The 22725-nt window shown below is 41.9% G+C and overlaps 1 protein-coding gene across 2 annotated transcripts; it reads right to left on the bottom strand.

Annotated features, from left to right (window-relative positions):
* Positions 1-1210: 1210 nt before the first annotated feature.
* F11 (coagulation factor XI) lies at positions 1211-20453 on the bottom strand. 2 transcript variants are annotated; one of them, XM_038325189.1, is made up of 16 exons: positions 20176-20453; positions 19465-19520; positions 14626-14788; positions 13047-13153; positions 12188-12347; positions 10345-10454; positions 9852-10011; positions 9338-9447; positions 9083-9245; positions 8894-9000; positions 7109-7277; positions 6002-6177; positions 4790-4885; positions 4173-4312; positions 3771-3892; positions 1211-3521 (listed from the first exon to the last, which is right to left on the bottom strand). In XM_038325189.1, the coding sequence occupies exons 2-16, from the start codon at positions 19517-19519 to the stop codon at positions 3380-3382; spliced, it is 1980 nt and encodes a 659-aa protein (XP_038181117.1). In that variant the 5' UTR covers position 19520; positions 20176-20453; the 3' UTR covers positions 1211-3379. The 2 variants fall into 2 exon arrangements, with proteins under 2 accessions (XP_038181117.1, XP_038181119.1); XM_038325191.1 differs by lacking the exon at positions 3771-3892 and having other exon boundaries at positions 20176-20448.
* Positions 20454-22725: the final 2272 nt, after the last annotated feature.

The raw sequence follows: 22725 nt of genomic DNA, 5'->3' as shown, positions 1-22725 counted from the left end.
AAATTACTCGCTAGGGACTAAATTTTTTACAACAATTATATTTTAAAAGGCAGGAATCTCGGAATTGAAGCAGTTTGATTTTTAATTTTACACTCACAGAGAATTTGTTTAAACCTGCAGGTTGCTTTCTGGCCTCCTGCTTGGCGTTTGAGGGTGACAAAGAAGTATAAAAGCGCCATCTAGTGGAAAAATAACGAACTGTTAAACTATTTACAAACTGAACAGCTTGCAGGGGAAGTGTCCCTAGCCCTCCGTCCCACCCCTCAGAAAGGCACTCTAATTGAAAGACTGTTCCTCAGCTGGTGGCTTCATGGTGGGATGTTCTGGGAACTTTATGAGGTGGGAACCACCTTGAAGAAGTAGGTCACTTCTTCCTGTCTTGACATCTGGCTCGGGTCCACCCCGCCACAGTTATTGGGGCCAAGTAACAGTAGATTGGACTCAAAAGCCATGATCCAAAAATAAATCTGCCCCCCCCCCCCTGTTGTTAACGTTGAGAGATGTGCCTCAGGGACCAGAAAAGAAGCAATACATAGTTTCAAATAGTAACGTTCTACAGGTGGAGGCATAACAATTCTGCAGTGGAATCACGTTCTGTGACGTACTGAAGAGCCTTGTCAACGACAATCAGCGCTAGCTCCAGGAGAGGAGGTTAGGGGAGACAGTGCTGGGCACCACACAGATGTGCTGTCTCTTGGTGTGGAGCAGTGAATCTTCTCGTTGTACATTTTGTAGCCCAGAGCATTTTTATGCATGAATCACGGGCAGGCACTAAATATTCAGAATTAAGATATTGCACATTGCTAAATGCTGAAAAATTAAAATGTACACTTTTCTTAACTACTTCCCGGAGAAGACAGAAATACCTCCTCTCCTTCACAACTGCATCCTAACATTGTTCTATGCGAAATACAAAATAAACGGGGAATCAAAGAAGCTAGTATTTGCTTGCTGATTGCGAAGCCGGGACAATGTTCGAGCCCAGTTCCGTTTTACTCTAACAAGCATTTTACATCCGCTACTTTGATCTTTGGGCCTCGTTGTCTTTGCTTTGCCCTGCTCGGAACCATTTCTTCTTCATCCCACACTTAGCTTATGCTGACTCTTCTTCCTCTATCATCTCTTAGGGCCCTTTGCGTCTTACTTATTTCTGTTTGGGAGTGTCCATTTTGTACCATTTTCTTTGACTCATACTAAATAGACTATGAGCTTCATGAAATGAGAAATAATTTATTGACAATGCCTAAATCCCCAAAGCTCCAGGAGACACTGTCACATAATTGTGTTCAATAGATGTTTGTCATTTTACACAGCTTGTATAGTTATTGAAAATGATGTCATCTCAGTTCAAACACTACGTTATTGCCCCATGCCTAGAGAAAGTCAGGAATATAGGGAGCTGTTTGAGGATGCTGAAGACTATACCCAAACCATGTTGGCTCCTAAATTATCTTTTACTGTCCTATGTATGTTTTCGACATTCATTTCTGCTGAACGCATTCATTACTCAGCTCTCTGTAGAGATGCACTCTCTAGCAGATCTCAGGGAGGCTTTGGCTTGTCTACCTTATCTCCATCAATCTGTTCTTTACCAAAATACTGACAATGGGAGCATAGGTTGTGCAGAGAGGCTTTTCGAGACAAGCACATCAAGATGAATCGTCAAGGTGCCAGCTCTTGGGGAGTTGCTCCTCCTAAACACAGCCCTATGGAAATTATGGAGTCTGCTTTCACACCATCCATTGTGCTTGTCTAGACTGATTTGAGGGAATACACAGAGAACATCGAAAAGGCCACTGGGGAGCTCAGTCCGTCAAAATGCTTGCTGGGCGTACATAAGGACTGGGCTTTGATGCCCAGCATCTGCAGGAAACCAGGCCAGCTGGCTTGATACATGGCTAAATTGGTACAGATATTTGCCACTGAGTCTGAACACCGAATGCCCATCTCTGGATCTCACAGGGTGGAAGGAGAGAATTGGTTCATGAAGACTGTCAAAGATTGTCTGTTAACCTCTACATACACTTTATGGTGTGTGTGTGTGTGTGTGTGTGTGTGTGTGTTGTCTGTGCATGCACTTGTGTGTACACAAAGAGGGAGAGGGAAAAATTGAAGCTGGGCATGACAGCACGTGTTCTCAATCCCAGCTTTGGGAGGTAGAGAGAGAAAGGACTCTGAACTTACTGGATAGCTTTTTTAGCCTAATTAGGAAGCTCCAAATTCCAGTAAGACTCTGCCTCAAAATAACAGGCTGAATGCTTCATGAGGAAGAATGCAAAGGCTGATCTTTGCCCCGCCTCCGCCCTGCCCCACACCTGCACATACATGAACACACATGGAGACATATACACACTTAAAAATCTAACAAAGATTTTGTTTTTTTTTTTTTTTCTTAAAACCCACCATTGAACTCTGTCAGCTTCCCTAAGTAGCCAGACCCAGTGCCCGTATGGGTGAGTGTCACTCCTTAGACACCCCTAGAACAGCAGAGGATGTTCCGTCCACCCGTTCATGTTGTCACGTGCTGTCTCATTTCTGCCGAGTCTCTGTACCAGTCTTGCCCCCTGCCTTCACATCTCTCTTCATTTCGGCATCTTCCGTATCCGATATAGGCAGAGAAGAACAGGTTCCTATACGTGGTCCTTGTGTGCTCTTGTCTGCCTTTCTTCTGGTTTTGATTTTGCAGTCACCAACCTTTACATGGTTTCTTGGCATTTCCCTCTGGTCTCTTGGTAGCTGCTAGGGTTCGCATGTGAACTGTCTCCAGTCGGGGGTGTGATCTGGGAAGGAGTGGGAACTTTACACTGGAAGGTAAAGGGATGCCACCGGAAGAAGTAGATGATTGGTACTGGTTCCTTAAAGGACCAGTCTTGTCCCCAGTACTTTCCTGTCCCCGTTTCCCTTTGCTTTCTGGCTACCATGAAGCAAGCAACTCTTCCAGGCTCCTGTTGCCCCACCTCAAGCTAAAGCAATGGAGCCAGTCAAGCAGATCACAGGCTGGAACCTCTGGAAAGGTGGACAAGAGAAGCTCCCCTGAACGGCTTCAGGTACTTGTTGCAGAGACTAAAAGGCAAACAGCACCTCTGCGCGATACTTTCTTAGTACATCTGCTGTTATTTTTATCTTAAAATATACCTCCCAGCTGCATTTGTCTCACTGAGTAGAGGAGGGATGTGGAAAACAGTCTATGATTCTTGCAGATCAGGAGTTCTAAAAATCAATTTTCTTTCTGTACTTTCTTACATCCATCAAGCCCCTTCGGTTTGTTACAGTGGAGGATACAGCATCCCAGTGTCCTCGTCACTGGGGTCATGTCCTCTCTTCTTCCAGGGCCACCAAATGATACCTACTGAACTCTTTCACACCGTTTGAGTTTTCTCTAAAATCCAGTCCACATACTTGGCCACATTGGTGTAGACACCTGGCCTTTCCCTCTGGCCACAGCCTTCACCCCAGCTCGTGATGCCCACCAAGTGCCAGACCCCATTGTGCTTACAGGACAGGGGCCCTCCAGAATCTCCCTGTGGAAGGCAAGAAGAGGAAACATGCACGACCACTTCAGACACTTCTGCGTATTAAATAAGCATTGTTCACAGCAATTTCTTTCTTTCTTTCTTTCTTTCTTTCTTTCTTTCTTTCTTTCTTTTCTTTTCTTTTCTTTTCTTTTTTTTTTTTGCCTCAAGTTCTGGCTCTGTCGCAAGGATTTAAACGTGCAATTGCTTACCTGCCTTCAGCTTTTCAATTTTAGGTATAGTCTCCCTAAAACCCACCCTGTGTCCTGCTGGTGACAATGGTTAGTCTGAGCTGTCAAGCTCACACATCTGAGAAGAAGGAACTCCAGCTGAAGAGCTGCCACCATCAGATTGGCCTGTGGGCATGTCTTGATTGCTAACTGATGAATAAATGTTTACAATAGAAAGAGTTTAGAATTAAACCAGTAATTGTCATTCCTCCACAGCCTCTGATGCAGTTCCTAACTCAGGTGCTTCCCTCTAAGGTGGACTGTAGCCCTTGAGCTAAATAAACCCTTTCCTTCCCTGAATTGGGTTTGGCCAGCATTTCCTCACAGCAGCTGAAAGCAATCTAGGGCAGTGCTGGGGGCAGAACTGTTTTTTAAAATGCTGTAAGCACTCACCCCCATCTGATGGAGCTGATTGCTTGGAACACTTTACCTTGCACGCATCCTTCCCCCCTTCTTTGTAGCCTGCACAGATCATCTTGTTGGTTATTTTATGATTCCTGTATCTTGCCTGACATTCTTCATTTGACACCAATGGTATCTTGACTTTCTGGAGAGTATTTTGTACTTCGCCTGAAAAAGGTCATTTTGGTAGAATAATATTATATGTGTATACACAATTATACTCAAAAATCAAAATTTTACATAAAAATTACTAAGCTTAATTAATTTTATAATTATAGAGTATAAAGAAGACATTATGTCCAATATTGTATATATAATTTTATTAATTTTATTAATTTTAAAATTAGTTATGACACTAAGTAGAATTTCTTTTCAAGCAAAATAATTAGAAACCAAACTAGAATTTTTTTATGTAGAGTGTTAGGTCCCATACGAAAAGTCTTCAGTTAAAATAGTCTTTAGAGAGGGTAATCATACTTAATATTTTTAATCAGATATATTAGTCTTTTTATTACTCTTCTTGTAATTGCTTAATGTTCTTTAATCACATTTTGTCCATGTGACTAGAGAGAAAGCAAGGGCTATGGTTAAGCTCTCTGTTCCTGGACTTCTGGATAGAGCAGAGATAGAGGAATCCTTTGTTACCTCTTGATCTGGCGTACCCCCATCCAGTCACCCAGCACTCTGTGTACAGTACGTTCTCATCGCCTTTGGAAGGTAGGCATATCGGCCGCTGAGAATCTAATCGTGGAAATCATACGTTAGCTATCAGAAGCCGCTACAGTTTGGGTCTGAAGTGTCTCCCCAAAGGTCCATGTTTCACAGACTTCACCCCGGTCTGTGACACTGCTTGGAGAGGGTGGACGGTGGGCCCTCTAGATGGACGATAGGTCAGGGAGGGTGTGCCCCTCTTAGGCCACTTCCTTTCTCTCTTTCTGCTTCCCAACATCCATGAGATGAAGAGTTTGCTCCTCTCGGCGCGTGCCTCATCAAAGGCTCCGGCACAGCCCCCAACCCCAGGTGGGAGCCTCTGACGTCATGAGAGCCCAGATTACCTTTCTCCCCTACAAGGTAGTTCCCCCAGGTATTTAATCAGTGGTGAAAACTGACTAGCACAGAGGCGAAACCGGCCATTCTCCCCAGAAAAGATGGCGATTTCATTTGACATTATGCGTGTTTTCCTATTTATGATATTTATGTTATCTTTTTCTCATACATTTTTATGTCTTGTGTTCAGCGTTGAATATAAAATATCCCAAGTTGGGGCTGGAGAGATGGCTTCGTGGTTAAGAACACTGGTTGCTCTTCCAAAGGACCTGGGTTCAATTCCCAGCATCTATATGGCAGCTCATGACTGTCTGTAACTCCAGTTCTGGAGGATCTGACATGCTTGCCCAGACATACATGCAGGCAAAACACTAATGCACATAAATTAATAATAATAGTAATAATAAAATACTAAAAGCATCCCAAGTGAAAGGGGCAAGGAAAGAATAAGACATGCGTCTTTATACAAGCTTTCATTTAATATTTAATAAGGTTTACTATTCTGTGGCATTTGCTTGATCCTGTTGTCAAGTCGTTTGTCCCTAAAGCAGAATGTTAATCCACATTATTCTTTATAAAATGATGTCATTCTGTGTCCCTGAAGAAGCTCAAAGACAAGTCTCTTTACCTGCACTCTCAGAGTGTGATCTAGTATTCTAAGACAAGACCATCAGTCTCAACAGAGTGAGGTCATCTTTCCAGCCCTTTCTTGGTCTTGCTGTAGCATGGGCCTGGCTGATGAGACTCCAGGACTGAACACTTTATCTAGGCCACCTTTGTAGGTCACTTTCCACCAGAAATTCTGTATACCTGTGTAATTCATGGATGATTCCAGTTTCAGCAGGGCAATATCATACCCACTTTCTGCCGCCTTATATTGATGATGAATGATTATTTCTTGAACCCTGAAGAAAGTTGTATCTTCATTTATTTCTGATTGGTGCACAATGTCACCATAGACACGCAGGTGTTTAGATGCCTCTGTCCTAAGGAACAAACAGCAGAGGGAAAAGCAAAAGATCTCTCGGCAGGCAATTCCCAAACATTGGTGCTTCATGGGTATCTGTGCTCTGCGATGGCTTCCACCTTTAGGTGGACAAAAGGTGATTTTATTCTAAAGTAAACTTAGTCAAGTATTTCCCCTACAAAGAAAGCACTGGATAGTGCTTCCTTTATATTGAACACATTAAACAAATGGTCTTTCCATCCGCCAGCATATCCACAAGCTCAGGAAGAGCTGGGTTTTAGTCTCAACTTTGTCACTGACAGAAAAAAAAAAAAAAAACCCAACACGGACTTCCTGTGTTTCCTCATATGAGCTCCTAAAGGGAGTGTTGACGCAAGTGTAGCATTAAGTTATGAGCACCTGTGTGCATCATGCAAAAAAAAAAATTGAACAAAACCAAATAAATCTGCTAAACAACTGAGAGAACACTGAAAGCAGCCGAGAGGAGTTTTGCTCAACCAGACTTCTTTGGAATGCACACTCCCCGGGGTGGGGGGGGGGGGGGCTGGAACATTCACATTTGGACGATACCGAAAATAATGAAAGTAAGTAGGGGCTCCAGCTTGATGGTGTGGACGGAACTCTGCGTGTTTTGAGGCAGAGAAAGAGAAAAGAAGGGAAACATGACTCAAAGAGCAGGAACTTGGGAGCTTCCATCTGGCCCTATGCAGCAGGGCCAGGAAAGGATTTGGGAATCGTTTGCATTAATGGTCTGTTCCAGCACCTGCTCTAAGGCTGCCAGATGAGGAGTGGTTGACTCTTCCATGCAGTCAGCCCTCCCCACAGAGAGAGAATTTGTTTGGTGAGCAGGATCATCTATATTTTCAAAGTATTTATTTACTACTATGGTAGTCCCAGATTTCACCCGCATCCAATGATGGCGACCCAAGGAGGACAGCAGCAGTACTAACCCAGAGAAGCAGTGAGCGGCTGTGAGTATCCACTGCTTTCCGATGATGGAGCCTCCACACAGGTGTCCCTGGGTGGGCGAGGTGATGTGCAGGGCCACCTGCCATGGCCACTCACCGTGAACAGACGCACTTCCTCCAACAATCCTGGACTTGATTTTGGTTGTGCACACTACAACAGAAAAAGCACGGTGAGTAGTCACCTATGACGTCATTGTTGTGGGTCCTTCTGTGACTTGAGAAATCTCTAGGGAGCGTTCCATCCCATAAGCAGGAAAGCAGCCTTCAGGTTAGTGAGTGAGTAGTAAGTAGGACACACTACCAGTAACTCAATGAAACCCTTCAGTAAAAGTTACATCTGAATGTCTGTTCCATTAGTTTAAACAGGATGATGAACGTATACATTGCTCAACATTGCATTTGGGATTAGGAAATGCTTCTTTTAGTAGCGTTGCTAGGTGTCTTTAGAAAGTCAAATTACTTTGGAGACCAACCACAGTGTAAAGATGACAAACACCTCAGTGAGATGTGCCCTCTACATGAGGGTGTTATGTAGAAAATATTGCACAGTGCTACCTGCTTCTCTAATTTACACCTCACAAGTCAGACTTTATTTTTCTCCATATTTTCTCCCCCAGCTATCAATCTGCAACTGATATAGTCTGTCACTTCCACAGGCCAGAGTCTATAAATTCAACAGAGAAGAACATAATGAAGGCAGAAAGAGGTGAAAAACAGAACCTTCAATTTATCAAGGTGTCAAATCTGGAACTCGGTTTTTAAAGCATGCTCACATCACTTAACATTTTTGTAAATTTTTTTTGTAATCATCCTATCTACCTCTAAGAAGTAGAATTAAGACAATACTTGGTTTAAATGTTCCTTCTTATTTGGTAAATTTATCATGAGGAAAATAGAGGATATATGAACTACAACTTAATTCACTTTCTTAAGAGTCTTGGGTCACCTAGAGATTGCCATGAAGCCTCTGAATTCTAGGAAGGCGTGTTTTCTAGTTAGGATGTTAGAACATCTGAGTGTGCTATAAATCAGAAGTTGAACATCGAGTCACCTTCTAGCACAGCCAATGATGTGACACAAAAGAGTTTGTACTTCTAAAACTGTCACAAGGAACGAGCAGCATTGCGTTTTGTTCATGAAACCAGTTACATCACAATTTACAGGACATCATAACACTGGGCATTATGCAATACATATAATCTTTATTTATGCTTCACTGAAAGATCAAGTGGGAAGAAAATGAATGATTTAATTAATGCACTGGTTGATAGCTTAATTAATGAGAATTAAAACAAAGCAAAATTCTGTTGGTTTTGAAAGTAAAAATTAACCCTTTGGGATTGTCTCTTCAGGAAATTCTTCTTGAAATGACTAAAAATATATTTATATCTATATAGATGTACCTATATAGATATAGATATAACATATATTCAATTCATCAATTCATGTAAGATTTAATGAAGAATTGATTAATAGGCTTAAAACATAGGAAGATTGGGCAAAAGAAGCTAGAATAAAGGAAACTTTCTAAATTTGTTAGCTTAGAAACGATCTCTCTTCTGTGTCTAGTTTTGTTGTGCTTTTTGATACGGGATCTTCTTATTTAATCTAACCTGGCCTCAGACTCCTGATTCCCCTCCCTCAGCCTCCTGAATGCTGGGAATAGAGGCTTGGGCCACTGTTTCCACCCCTCTATCGTGGTTGTTTGCTAGCTCTGTGTCGACACATTCATATTTCCCTTCAGTTGTACTGTTTTTAAATACTCACCATTATCCATTTTACACAGCCTCAAAGTGTATCCAGAGATGCCTCCCCTCCCATGAAGTATTCTAGTTGGAGATCCGTTTGAAGACAGTTTTAGGGAGCATCTGCCCCTATGGTTGAAAACATACGGTATAAGCATAACACGGCCTACAAAGAGGTGCCCCAAACACACTCACCTGACTCTTGCCTTACTTCCCTTCATTGCGAGATCCTCGAGATGGGGAATAGGTAAAAAACTGGCAGCGGACAGCATTGGTGCACGTTTTCTGGCAGGTTTCGTGGCCCTTCACTTCAACAATATCTAATTCTTCTCCCAAGAAATCAGTGTCGTTGTAGAAGGACGGATGGCAGAATACTAGACAACAAAGCACAAGGCAGGTTTGAAACAAGCGGCCTTCGCATCCATTCATCTCCTCGGGACCCGGGAGAAGGAAGCTCACTGTTTACCTGGCGTGCTATGCTTGCAATGCTGGAGACTGAAGCCAGAAAGCGCATTGTTCTTTGGGATGCGTGAGCTTGGTAATCCACTTTCAGATGTTTTAAGGAGGCAAAGATGTCTATGAGGCAAAAGGGGGTGTAAAAAAAAAAATCCTGAGAAATCGTGCAAAAACATATTCAAGAGAAAGATCACTGTTGTAACATGTGTGAAGAGTAAAGTCAGCTCATAGCATTTAATAGCAATCATGTCCCTACCAACTCTCTTGAAACAGTGAGTCACATTCCATAAACTGTATGTCACTGAGAATTTATCAAAGCATCTTGGAATTTGCCCTATTGTGAGCGTTCTTGGAGTCGTTCCCCCCCCCCCCCCCCCCCCCCCCCCCCCGTGTTGTCGCTTCCAACAGGTTCAGCCTGTCTCAAAGCGCCTGCTGCTTGGATGCCTCCTATCTTGTTTGTGTAGCACATTTTTATTGCCCTGTTTAAAAGGGAACAAAAGTCACCCTTAATGGCGACTTCTTACCTTTGAGATTCTCTCGGCCACTCTTGGGAAAAGAATGTAAAAAACAAACAAGTGGGGTGGTGTGTACAAATGCGTCGACAGACGAAGGCATCTGGGGCCAGCACGCTGCCAACATTGAGGTCCGCAAGCACCGTGTTCGGGAAAATGTCCCTAATACAAGCTGTACGACAGAAGAAGCTGTGTTAGGATGTCAGGGCATGGGCAACGTCATAGACACTCCAGAGAGCGGTTGTTCATTTTTTTTTTAAAAAGAGAAAGTTCATCCAAAGATCTTTACCTTTTCATTTATTAAAAATAAGCAGATTATTAGTGGAAATTTAAGAAGAAATTCTTCCCAGGACATAATGAACCACATCACATGAAGACAGTGAAAGGTGAATGGGTCTGCTTCATCAGCGAGCATCAACTGTTTTCAGAGTTTGACCTATTGCACCCATCCTCAACATTCTGCAGGCTTAATGTGCAAATACCTCATAGAGAAAACAATAGTTACCCGCGTTAGACAGGCCACAGGACTTCAGTGAAAATCCCGATACCACGTTATTGAGCTTTGTTATTCTGGTTGGTGTCCCCGTTTGGGTGTACTTCAAAAGACAAGTTTTGCTAAATAGAACAAAAAAAAAAAAAAAAAAAAAAACGGAAAATATTACTCTTTTCGAGTCTATAAAAACACAAGAGGATAAGAAATTACCATCTGCAGGGAGGAAATGGCTGTAATAGCAAAGGCATTGCTCCGAGGAGTGTTCACCTGCAGAGCTAGTTGAGTTCTGGCAGCTCCTCTAACCACAGGGTGGCCCTGTGGACTTGGGAACAATGTTATCTCTTCCGTGATGGACCTGAGAGGCCTGATGGGGTGCGAGGGGTGGGGTGTGAAAATGGGTCATTTCTCTAGACCTTTGCAACCTTAGCCCTCTAAGTGAGCTTTCTTAGAAGCCCTACGAACATTTTCCTGACCTGCAGTTCACATTCTATTAAGTCTAAAACATAAAAACTGTCCTCTGAGGGGAAGTACAGAGAACCATAGAAGGCTATTTTCCATGTTTTATTACTGATTTTTGAATACATCTTTAGTGCTTTGCTTCCTTTCATTTCTTTTTCCAAAACTGTGGAAGGGAGAATATAAACAGAAAGTGTTAAAAACCCAACTATAAAATAGTAAAGTTAATTGTGTAAATCTGGATTATGACAGAGAGTCCTAAATTTAAAAATAAACCTTGGGAGTTGGAGGATGGCTCTTCTGACCTCTGTAGTTACCCACACACATGCGCATCTATACACATAGTACCTACACACACACACACACACACACACACACACATGCATCTATATACACAATACCTACACACACACACATGCACACACACATACACACACACAAAATCTTAAAAGAACAAATCATAATTTTCTAATAAAAATTTAAAGCTAAAAATGCAGATTAATCATTAGTGAACAGATCACTTTTATATTATTACGCAATAGATTTCTTCCTGGAAGATTTCAAAACCCCACAAGAAACAGTAAAAACAAAAACAAAAACAAAAAACAAAAAACTGTCCGTGGGCTTCAATTGCTTCATCATAGGGAAGGAACCGAACTGTATAGCTAGCTAGATGGATAAATTGATTTTATTTCCAGTTCTTTAGGTCAGGGCTGCTACGACGTTTGTTAGACTAGGAAGAACGCTGCCAATCAATCCACTGCTCTCTCTAAACTACAAATGTAAAAATGTAGTGTTTTTGAAATTAGTTGGAATATAGGGTAAGCATATGTATGCTTTACAGCAGTGTTGTTGAAACACAGAGTCTGTGAGCCTGCACTCTATGTATTGTGTATGGTGTGTGTGCGTGTGTGTGTGTGTGTGTGTGTGATGTGGGTATGCAAGCGTGAATGGGAGTCTAGAGGAGGACTTTAATGAGAGACAGAATTCATTAAACCTTGCACTGGCCAGAGAGCCCCAATAATTCTCTTATCTCTGCCCCCTCACTCTATGCCCAGGCCCCAAGCACTGGGGTTAAAAGCAAGCACAATCGCATCTGGCTTTTATATGGACTCTGGGATCCAATCCCGGGTCGTCATCCTTGCACAGATAGAGCATTTACACATTGAGTCATCTTCCAGTCCCTGAAACACAAAATCTTGATTATGAATTAAATGCGTGCTCATTAGACATTCGATGAGCTTTTCATGACAAATCAGTGATTTCTATTATGCAGATGTTTCTGGGAGACGGGGCTATGAAAATTTAGGCTTCAATCTGATGAAAATAACTAAGGAGCGGGTGTTTTTCTTGCTCCTGGCACTCCTCTGTCCCGGAGCTCGGACACGGGTCCACTCACCGATGCGCCACACTGGGAAAACGCCCTGTTGCGTATGTAAAAAAGTGACAATGGACATCATTGGTGCACCTCTCTTGGCACTCCTGAGCGTTCTTCACGACAGAGCTGTTGTAGTTCATGCCCTTCATGTCTAGGTCCACATACACATCTTTGCTGCAAGCTGGAAATGAAGGCAGGAACGTGAGCAGCAGCGACAGAACTCCGGGGGGGGAGGGGGGTCAGCGACAGCAGTGCTGCCTCTGCAGCTGGCCCCCTAAACTCAGACCTTTCCTTTCTCGCCCACTTTCCTAGCCAAGTCCCTTGGTTTGTTTCAGTCTGCGGTAATTCCTACTTCCTCTTGGAGCTGTTTTGAGGAAGCCGATGTCCTTCTTATACAGGAACAACTTTAAGCTTGGAAATCTGCATTTTGTCTTTCTGACCTAGTGCCTCAACTGTACCAACTAATTGATTCACTCGTTAATTTATCGAAAAATATGCGTTTCACTATTAACACATGTGCCCACTTCAGTCTTTGGGATTTCTTTTCCTTTTGATTTGAATTAGTATCTATAATAAGGGCTTTTGTGTACAATTTCAGGCTGGGAGGAAGAAGTAAATAAGAACTAAGATCTGTGCGCTGACACGACTTTATGAATTGAGAAATGCTCCCGTGACTGAGAATGTGTGTATGTGGGCGGGGGCGGGGGGGCGGGAATACAGATACTCACATGCTCTACTCTACGTAAGAAGGTCGTTCCTTAGTGAGCGAGCTTAATTCTGGATGGTAGTGTTTTATTCTATGCCACAAAAATATATCAGAAGCAATTCCATGTATCAACTATAATGGCTAGTATTTTTGACATTTGCTAAGACATCGTACCACTTAATTGCTGAGGGCACTGCTTGAACGAATATCCAGAAACTGCTCCTGTCGTGTTTACCGTTGGCAGTGTTTCTGCGACGCTGTCCTTCAGGATGCAAGCAAACCTGTGTTTTGGGAAAAGATAACACTCCTCAGTGGGAATTCATGTTTTGGAAGAGTGGATCCTTGTGTGAAAGAGAAGGAAACAGACCACTGGGTCTCGGGCCAAAGCAAATGTTTACTTAACAAGACTCTGACTTTGCTTTAATTTCAACATACCTACATTTAAAAGAACACATAGGACCCTCCTCTCCAACAGGACACGAACAGGAGCAGGTGAACTCTGAACTATTGCTAAACTGTTGTTAAAAATCTACCAGTGTTATATGGTCAATGAGCTAGAATGGTTTTCTGTTTTACAGGGCTATATATTATAAAGACTCCTCTCTCTCTCTCTCTCTCTCTCTCTCTCTCTCTCTCTCTCTCTCTCTCTCTCTCAGCGTGTGTGTGTGTGTGTGTGTGTGTGTGTGTGTGTGTGTGACATGCATAAGGAAGCCAGAAGAGGGCAGTGGATCATTTGGAGCTGGAGTTACAAATGATTGCAAACCTCTGGAAGTAGATACTGACTAGAACAGCAGCCAGTGATCTTAACCACTGAGCTGCCCCTCTAGTTCCTACATGATTACATTTTTAAATGGTGTTAGAAATATAGAATGTTCTTCTATTTGCAACTGGTCCATCAGAACCTAAAGTTTTATGCCTGGCTTTGTTCATAATAAGAGGCTTGCCAATCTCTGTTCTAGATTTCAAAAAAATTAATTCATATTTATGGCACTATGTGGAAATCTGTGAATCCAGCAAGAACAAACAAAAATAATGTCAACTTAGTTGTTTTCATAAGAGGTTATATATTAAATTTCAAGCTTAGCACAAAGACAGAAATGGATGGAATGCCCAAGATTTTTAAAAAATGAATAGGGAGCCAAAACAGTCATAAGAAACCTGTGAAATATAATGAGAATTTAGCTGCTATAGATAATATTTGAAGTGTGTAGTGGTGTACGGTAATATTGTTAAGTTTCTTATACTTCCTCTGTTGTGAAATGTTTGTTGAAGTATTTAGAGGTGCGAGGCTATATGAGTTTAAAATCATTTTCAGTATTTAGCTGTGAATACTTACAGGTTGGTAACGCAAACATAATAAGATATTAGAGGGTGCAGGAGATTATTATAATATTTCTTAATGGTATTCTTATAAACTTTTTTCTAATTGAATGGTTAGAAGAAAGTTCTAGATAATAGCCACTACCATTAACCAATAGCAGCAAAAAGACAAAATATAAGACAAAACACAGAAGAAGAGAGAAAATACGATTTTAACATTGAGATCTCAAGAGGCATTACAGTTTTTCACAAAGGTACCTAGACTCCATCCTTCTTTTAATATTCAATAATTCAGTGGAAGGAGAACTCATTTTCCAGCTGGTGATGTCACATTTCACAAACTGACAGGAGGGAATTTGTGTGGAGGTAATCGGCAGTGGTAAGTAACTGGCCTCTGAAATTAATTGCTCTTCAGAGAAACATAAGGAGTTACCATTTGGTAGGATCATCGGAAGATGACTCAGCCATGAACGTGAAGAGCAGGCACCGTGGGTGGTGGGTGCAGACCAGTTGGCAGTACTTGGCACTCGGGGTGAAAACAGTACCAATGTCACCTCCTTGAAAGCAAGTGTCTTTGAAGAGCTTAGGGACACAGCCTGCAATGAACACATAAGACACACACGGCACACATTATTGTGGATTTTGGTAGGCACTTACCGTTAGATAATTCAATAAAGTCAACGCTGACCCGCCTGTTTCCCATAAACTATGCCTGAACTCGGACATCAGATCAATTAACGCTCTTCGGTTAGCTTCTGTAGTGAACATCCCCAGATGGAAATAAAACCTCAAACAACATATTGGCCTTGGTGGCCCCACTGTTGTGAGCAATTGTCTTGGAAAGGCTGAGGGAGCAATGTAATGATTTCTCAGCTGTTGGTTCGCAAAGCATGATCCTCAGGAAAGCCCTCCCTCATTGCTTTAACACTGCAACATACTAAAAGCTAAGACGGATGGCCTGTTCTACGATGTCATGTTAGCTTTAAAAATGGACTCATTTACCAGAGAGAAGTACAGAGCCCAGGAAAAGCCATTGAGTCATACTGAGTTAAAACCTCCAGATAAAAGCCAAAGTACATAAAAATTTAAAAGTCTTCTGTTGCTAGAAAGAGATACATAATAACCCATAGCCTCTGTGTCCTTTGGGACTGTTCCCTAGTGAGTGTACAAAAAGTTACAGGTCTTCTGGGCGGTGGTGGCATATGCCTTTAATCCCAGCACTCAGGAGGCAAAGACAGGTGGATCTCTGTGAGTTCAAGGCCAGCCTGGTCTATAAGAGCTAGTTCCAAGACAGGCTCCAAAGCTACAGAGAAACCCTGTCTCGAAAATCCAAAACAAACAAACAAAAAAAGTTACAGTTCTTCATGCAGCCATATAGTCTCATGGAGAGAGACTTCTAGTCCATTTTTCTTTATAACATTAAAAATAAATATTGAACACTTGTGGAAATACTTCAGGAAGAATATATTCTAACTCAAATATGAACTGTTGTAACCACAGTCAGTAAATGTCTTGAGGGGATTGTAGGTGCATAGCAGTCAAAACTGTCACATGAGGTTCATAGGACTTAGCCAGTCAACTAAATCACAAAACCTCACCTTGTTTTTCACTGATCCCTACGGAAATGCGGTACATAATTGTGTTATTAATATCAGTATTTATCTAGGCTGCTATCGGCAGTGTGATGTATCAGCCACAGCGACAACAAACAGAATCCTTATGACTCTTTGCCAGCTTGTTGGTCATTTCTATTCAGTTTTAGAAAATTAAGAAATGAAACGTATGCCCTGGCAATGCTGAAACATGCCTTGGGGGTGGGGGTGTATATGGCGGTTCTGTTGAACCTGTAAATATTGGGTTTCGTCATTTAAGTTGATGAGGATGACTGACCAGGTCTCCTCCTCAAGAGAGCATCAGATCTCATTACAGATGGTAGTGAGCCACCAGGTCGTTGCTGGGAATTGAACTCAGTACCTTTGGAAGAGCAGGCAGTGCTCTTAACCACTGAGCCATCTCTCTGGTTCAACACTAAATCTTTTCACATAACACGCTACTCAGAACCACACCTAATTCTTTATTGAACATTTTCCATTTTAGCTGATGTAACTAATTCCTCCATAAGCCTATCTATTTTCAATCCGTGTATTTAGAAACACCATTCCAAGAGCAGACTCCACAGCACTCCTGTAGCTGCTGAAGGAATCGATGAATCCAAAATTCAACAGAGGTTTGGCAGGGAGCATGACTCTCTCCATCTTGACAAGTATCCCAGGAGACAGCTGTGGATTTGACTTCTTCCAAGTTCTGTGTTGTCTCCTACCAAAGCACACTGTGGCAACTTCCAGCTCACCAGCAGCCTGTTTTTACCTCACACTATGTCTGCTAAGTCTAGAAATTCAATGTCTTCATACAAAGCCAGCATGACACCTTAAAATGTTATGATCAAGAAGCACAGCAGGTTTGGATTAACTTTTAAAGAATTAATAAACATGCAGTTTTACTTAGGAAATAGCGACTATTCAAATCATTTAGTTTGTAATGTTGATTTCCATAATTTTAGTATAGTTCCCAGTACTGGTGAATATTGGCTACTGTTTATATATCAAAGAGTTCGCATGGAAGGGCCTCAAATGTGCCCGCTATCTCCCTAGCCCTGAGATTGCAAGCATGTACCACCACTGTTGAAGGTTCGTTGACTTTATATTTAGACTCCTTGCTGATCTACCTAAAATAATCAGTGTGTTCGTTACTTTGAATTTTTCTATGTGTTTAATCACATTTTACAAGAACAATCCATTAACCTCTATCTTTCCCCTTGTCTTTCAGTTCCTTTTACCTTCCTAGTGTGGCGAGTAGGATCTCTCATACAATGCTTAAGGGAAGTGAGAGTAGATATTCTCTCAAAGCATTGATTGGAATAAATCCATTGTACTTAGTGGTGGATCTCACAGACATTTGCATCGAGTGTATTGTGTGTTTTGACTCTTCATTCTGCATACCTTCCCATTTCTCTCCTATTCTCCTTCATTCCCCTAGACTCCAAGGTGCAGAGAGTCTCACTTCAGTTCTCATGACATATATGCACAACTTCATGTGCTTATGTAAATCCTAGAATCCACAAATTTGAGGAAACGTGACGTTCATCTTTCTCAACCGGATTTATTTCACTTAATATGATGATCGCCAGTTGGAGCCATTGTCATACAAATGGCATGATTTCAGTCTTCATTGTAGCCAAATCAAGATTGAGGACACAAAGTTCAGTGGGTATGAAATGGAAGGTGGATATGGGAAGAGTTTGGGGAGGTGGAGGGTGAATATGAGCGAAATTCAATGTATGGGATTCTCAGAGAATTAATAAAAACTTAATAAACAAACTTTCTCAGTAAAAAAAAATAGAACCCCCTCCCACATTCGTCTATTGGCAGACACCTAGCCATTCTCCCTTGCATGGTTGTGGTGAGGCCATAGGAAAACCAGAAATCTATAATGAGATTTCACAGAAAACTGAAAGTAGAACTGCCCGACTCCTGAGAATATACGTGAAGGACTCTAAGTCAACGTACTGAAGATCATCGCTACAGCAGCACCACCCTGAACCTCGGCACACCTTCATTACACACAACACAAGGGGTGTGTGAGTTAGTCTTGGTAGGAGGTCATCAAGAAGAGTGAACGCAGCCTACCCGGTCTCAGCTGGGTTGTGAGTGTGTCTGTGTGTCTATCCTTTTTTCATTCCCTAGTCATCCTGGTAAGGTTTCCAGGACCGAGTCACACGGGACTAGGCAAAGACATATTTAGAGGTCACCATTTATTGCTGTTTTCTATGTATATAAATAACATGTGTGTGTATATCAACACAATTGGTTAAGTGTTTACGACGTCAAGATAGGCAGGGCGGTGGTGGCGCACGCCTTTAATCCCAGCACTTCAGAGGCAGAGGCAGGTGGATCTCTGAATTGGAGACCAGCGCTGGACTACAGAGTGAGTTCCAGGACAACCAGGCCTTCACAGAGAAACCCTGTCTCAAAAAACAAAACGAAACGAAACAAAAGACAAAAACTAGCAAATATGTCAAGACAGTACTGACAATTTACCAAGGAAATAACAATGGAATTTCAAATAATGACAATGAAGGAATAACGTGAGTAGCAATCTTATCACAAATAAAAACTAAATTATAAACTTAATAGTTTGATTTTGCAGTGTTTATTGCATTAAATCCCTACCTATATTTGCCATTTTCATATGTGCAATACCAAAAAAAATTTACTTTGGTTAAAGGCCAGTGACAGTCTCAGAGAGCCAATGTAACATAAACTACTTTTAAAAGAGTCTTTAAATTTTCATTTTAAATAAAAAAAAATAAGCATGGGGTGAAAATATATTAAGTTGTTATAACCAATGTTAATTAAGTTACAACTGTGCTAATTATGTTTACTGAACATTAAGTAATTAATAAACAAATTCAATAGCTAAATTAACCAACTGGGTAAGCTGTACATTAATATTTTGAAAACATTTTCAGCCCAGAATTGGTGTGTGTGTGTGTGTGTGTGTGTGTGTGTGTGTGTGTGTGTGTGTTGCTGGACTGAATGCCTTATAGAAAACTAATCAGAGAGGTGATTCAAGCCTTCAGCTTTCTGCTATTGTCTTAGGCACCACTGCAGTGTGTTATATAGGTAGATAGAGATGCAGGTCTATACATAGACATAACCATCACGCAGATGATATAGGCTTAGTCTCTTTGTAATCCTGTGTTTATATCTCTTTCTTTCTTTGGACCCCTTACGTGGAAGTCATGACGGGACAGTAAATGATTTTGCTTCCTTCCCTGGAGTTAGCAGTATGGAATTAACCCACAATATATGGGGATTGGCATGCAATTTCTCTTCATAGACTTATGTTGTTTCCCACTCTACAGGTCAGAAAATGAGCTATTTCTAGGCCATATTTAAATATTGAAGAGAGTCCTTAAAAACTGTGATTAAGATGCTCAAGTATAGCTCTTCACAGCTGATGGCTTCTGCCAGAGGGTGGGGGAGGACTCAGTGTTCTTTAAAAGACCGGCCACTGCGAATTTGACCGTGCTCCAATGAGTACATTGGCAACACAAATTAAACTTGTTGAGGCTTTTTGTGGGGTGGTGATGCAAAGGTGTGAGGGTGGACCTGTGAGGGAGGGGAAGTAAGTGTGATCAGGGTGAACTGCATGAAATTCCCAAACAATTAATAAAAGTAATATGTTGGGGAAAAAATAAAGCAACACTTACCACCAGAAACTGAGACAACAAAGATAAAATATACCACTTGATGTAATGAGGTCATCCTACAAAGAGAAGAATGTCAATGATTTTAGAGCTTACAGTGCAAATATATAACCCCCTCCCTACTCCAATTTTCCATCTTTATTTTCTCTTCCAACTCATTTCCTTTCTTTTCAGTTTTGAATCCTCTCTCTTTCTATACACACACACACACACACACACACACATATATGTGTATATATACATATATATTCACACACACACATATATATGTACGTATACACACACACACATATGTATATATATATATATTGATCCTCCTTACAATTTCTATTTCTGAAAAAAAACACTAAAAATTTGTTAATATATTATCTTGGTCCCTTATAAATGTACATGCCCTACTAAATACTGAAAAAGCTGTTCACACACACACACACACACACACACACACACACACACACAGAGCCTCATATCCAGTTCCTGTATTGCTCTTTAGTTTCTTTTTCTTGAAAAATACTTCTTACTGACTACAAGCTGCTCATCTTCCATTCGGCCTCCACTCTCAAGTTGACTGACTGTAGGGGGTGACTAACTGTATCTACAATGTAAAATCAGATAGATTTTAAAAAATTAATCTTTCCATACGGGAAAAGTTAAGCCCTCGTTGTAGAAGAGGGGACACGTGGTTGAGAGAAATGTCCAGTTTTAAAGCCATACCTGCAGATACTTCCTCTGCCTTCGCTGCAGTCCTCAGTTGGGGCGATTTCTCTCTTCAATGTAGTTTTGTTCCCCTCTGAATGAGCTTGCGTAAGACAATGTTCCTTAAATAATTATTTGTACTGGATTCTTTTGCCATGTGACATCCTGTCTTCACACAGTGTGCTCAGCGTGTCTGGTGTCGGAGAAGATCCTTTCAGTCCCTGCTAATGAAACGTACCTCGCCTACCTCAGGAGAGCAGCAAGCTCTTTCAACACAGCAAATGTGTGTGCTTTCTTTCCACTGTGTACGCAAACAAGCAGCGCACACCAAGATGGCCAGAGAACCTGACCTTGCCTTAACAGTTGGGCAAACTCAGATTGAGGGTGCCTGCCTGCCAAATGTATACATACTCGCGCTTTGAAATGCCAGCAGTGCATGGTTAATTCTAACTCAACTGCAAGCTGGGCAGAGAAAGACAACAGAAATCAGGACTTGGAGATTTGTAGTAGAGCGAAGGGAGGAGAGACATCAGGAGCTAGAGGCTGGATGCTAGGGCCTGGAAGCTGGAAACTGGGGATCGGGGACTCGAGGCTGGGGGGTCAGAGGCTGAGCGCACAGATCATCACGGTGTGTCCTGCCTCGTACTTCTGGTTTTCTTTTTTATGACGTCAACTTTTCAGATGCCGACAGAGATGTGATTAATGTTGAGGAACAAAGCGCATCATTGCCTTTCCGTGAATACTGACGAGGAAAACGAAATCCATAGTCGTAGCGAGTTCTCACAGGGTTTCTGTCAGGGCTCACTGAGACTCAAATGCCAACCTCCAAAGTGGTATGTGCTGTGACGCGTATGCTACCGACAATAACAGAGCAGAGAGGTTCCCCGAGGGATGAGGGACTTTGTACACACAGGGGCCTCCCAAAGGTAGGGCTTGCTGCTGTTTATAACGAGAAAAGCCATTCCACACAACTGTTTTTCTGCTAAGGTGTCCCCCTGAGCTGCAAGAAGGATCAAGTGTTCCTGGAAAATAGGACGCTTTGTGTCCTCTGTTACCAGATTTCTTCGGTTACGGGTCTGGTCACTGGAGCAACAATAAGTTATTAGAGCTGTAGTCTGAAGCAGTGGCTGATGGGTACTCGGCCATTTGCTTTGTTTCACTGCCCTTCTTGTCTCTCGTTTTTAATATTAAACACTAACTAGCCAGGTGCGGTGATACAAGCCTGCTAATCCCAGCACTAACGAGGCAGAGGCACGTGGATCACTGAGTTCAAGACCAACTTGGTCTACATAGTGAGCCGGAGGACAGCCTGGACCACATAGAGAGCCCTGTTCCCAAAGCAAAACAAAAACATGAGGTAGCTGTAAAGACTACTTCATGGTCTCTTGTAACCTCATCAACACAGGCACACACGCACACACAGAGGACCTGACTCCTAAAGGTTGTCCCCTGACTTTCTGAGGGTGCTTTGTGACAGATACTCATAAATAAATACATGTTTTGTGTTGTTTTTCTGAAGTCTGATTTAAGCGACTTTCAGAGAAAGACGACTGAAGGCTCTGGGAAGGCTCCCAATTTCCTACAGAAAAGCTAAGTATGAGCTCATATTTACAAGTGCATCTTTAGTTAAAAAATCATTCTGAAGACCAGAAAGAAATGGGATCTGCTGAAGCCACATGCACCAAAGGAAACATGCACTTAGTTCAGGGACAGAGTGCCAACATCAGCTTCTGAAACAGCTGACTTTCAGAATTTCACTATTTGGGGACATGAAGACACAGTCCCATAGTCCCATTTTCTGTGTTGTTACAGCTGTGCTGGTAGGGGCTTTCTGAACAGATTCTAAACCTGTCAGATAGTCATGCCTTTATGGAGAGATGAACTGGGGTACTAGACAGCCCTTTAAAACACTCCTACAAGGCCTGGAGACTGGGCTCAGTAGTTAAGAGCACTAACTGCACTTCCAGAGATCCTCCATTCAATTCCCAGCAACCACATGGTGACTCAGAACCATCTATATCGGGATCTGATGCCCTCTCCTGGCATAAAGTCTATAGAGTGCTCATATACATAAGGAAAATAAATAAATAAAACACACACACACACTCCTATAGAAATAACAAAACAGAGGTGGAAAGGAAAGGAAGACCTTCCTGGGGACATAAGAAAAGGCATCAACTTGATAGTAAATTTGAAACATCCTCCATAGAGACATGGAAACATGCCTGCTAGGGCGGAAAGTTAAGGTGAACAACTTCCTGAGGATGTGTGTTGTCTGTATGCCTGAATGTGTGTGTATGTATGTGTGTGTGTGCATACTTGTGTGTGTGTCACTTAGACGAGATCATGGCATGAAGGGCTACTCCACTTGTCTTGCTATGTTAGAAACCAGTTGTAGTGACTCAGGTCCTATGTTTTGATCTGTTGTTGCCAGGCATCGGTGCCCACATAGCACACAACTAAACATGCACATCAACAAAACTAATAAAAGTAAATCTAAAAGAAGATAATTGTTACATTCCTACCCATATGCTGTGCTGACGGAAGAGAGCGACAGACAGACAGACC

This window comes from Arvicola amphibius, chromosome 4 (genome assembly GCF_903992535.2).
Source record: "Arvicola amphibius chromosome 4, mArvAmp1.2, whole genome shotgun sequence".
In the NCBI taxonomy this organism is placed as follows: Eukaryota; Metazoa; Chordata; class Mammalia; order Rodentia; family Cricetidae; genus Arvicola; species Arvicola amphibius.
This window is presented reverse-complemented; position numbering and strand designations above follow the sequence as displayed.

What these genes read in the sequence shown, in the direction of transcription:
- F11 (XM_038325189.1), bottom strand. Translation starts at nt 19,519, where the DNA reads ATGACCTCATTACATCAAGTGGTATATTTTATCTTTGTTGTCTCAGTT. An exon ending in TTGCAAGCATAGCACGCCAG is followed by an intron (nt 9,246 to 9,337) that starts GTAAACAGTGAG and finishes TTTGTTGTCTAG; the next exon opens with TATTCTGCCATCCGTCCTTC. An exon ending in GGATCTCGCAATGAAGGGAA is followed by an intron (nt 9,001 to 9,082) that starts GTAAGGCAAGAG and finishes TTTCAACCATAG; the next exon opens with GGGCAGATGCTCCCTAAAAC.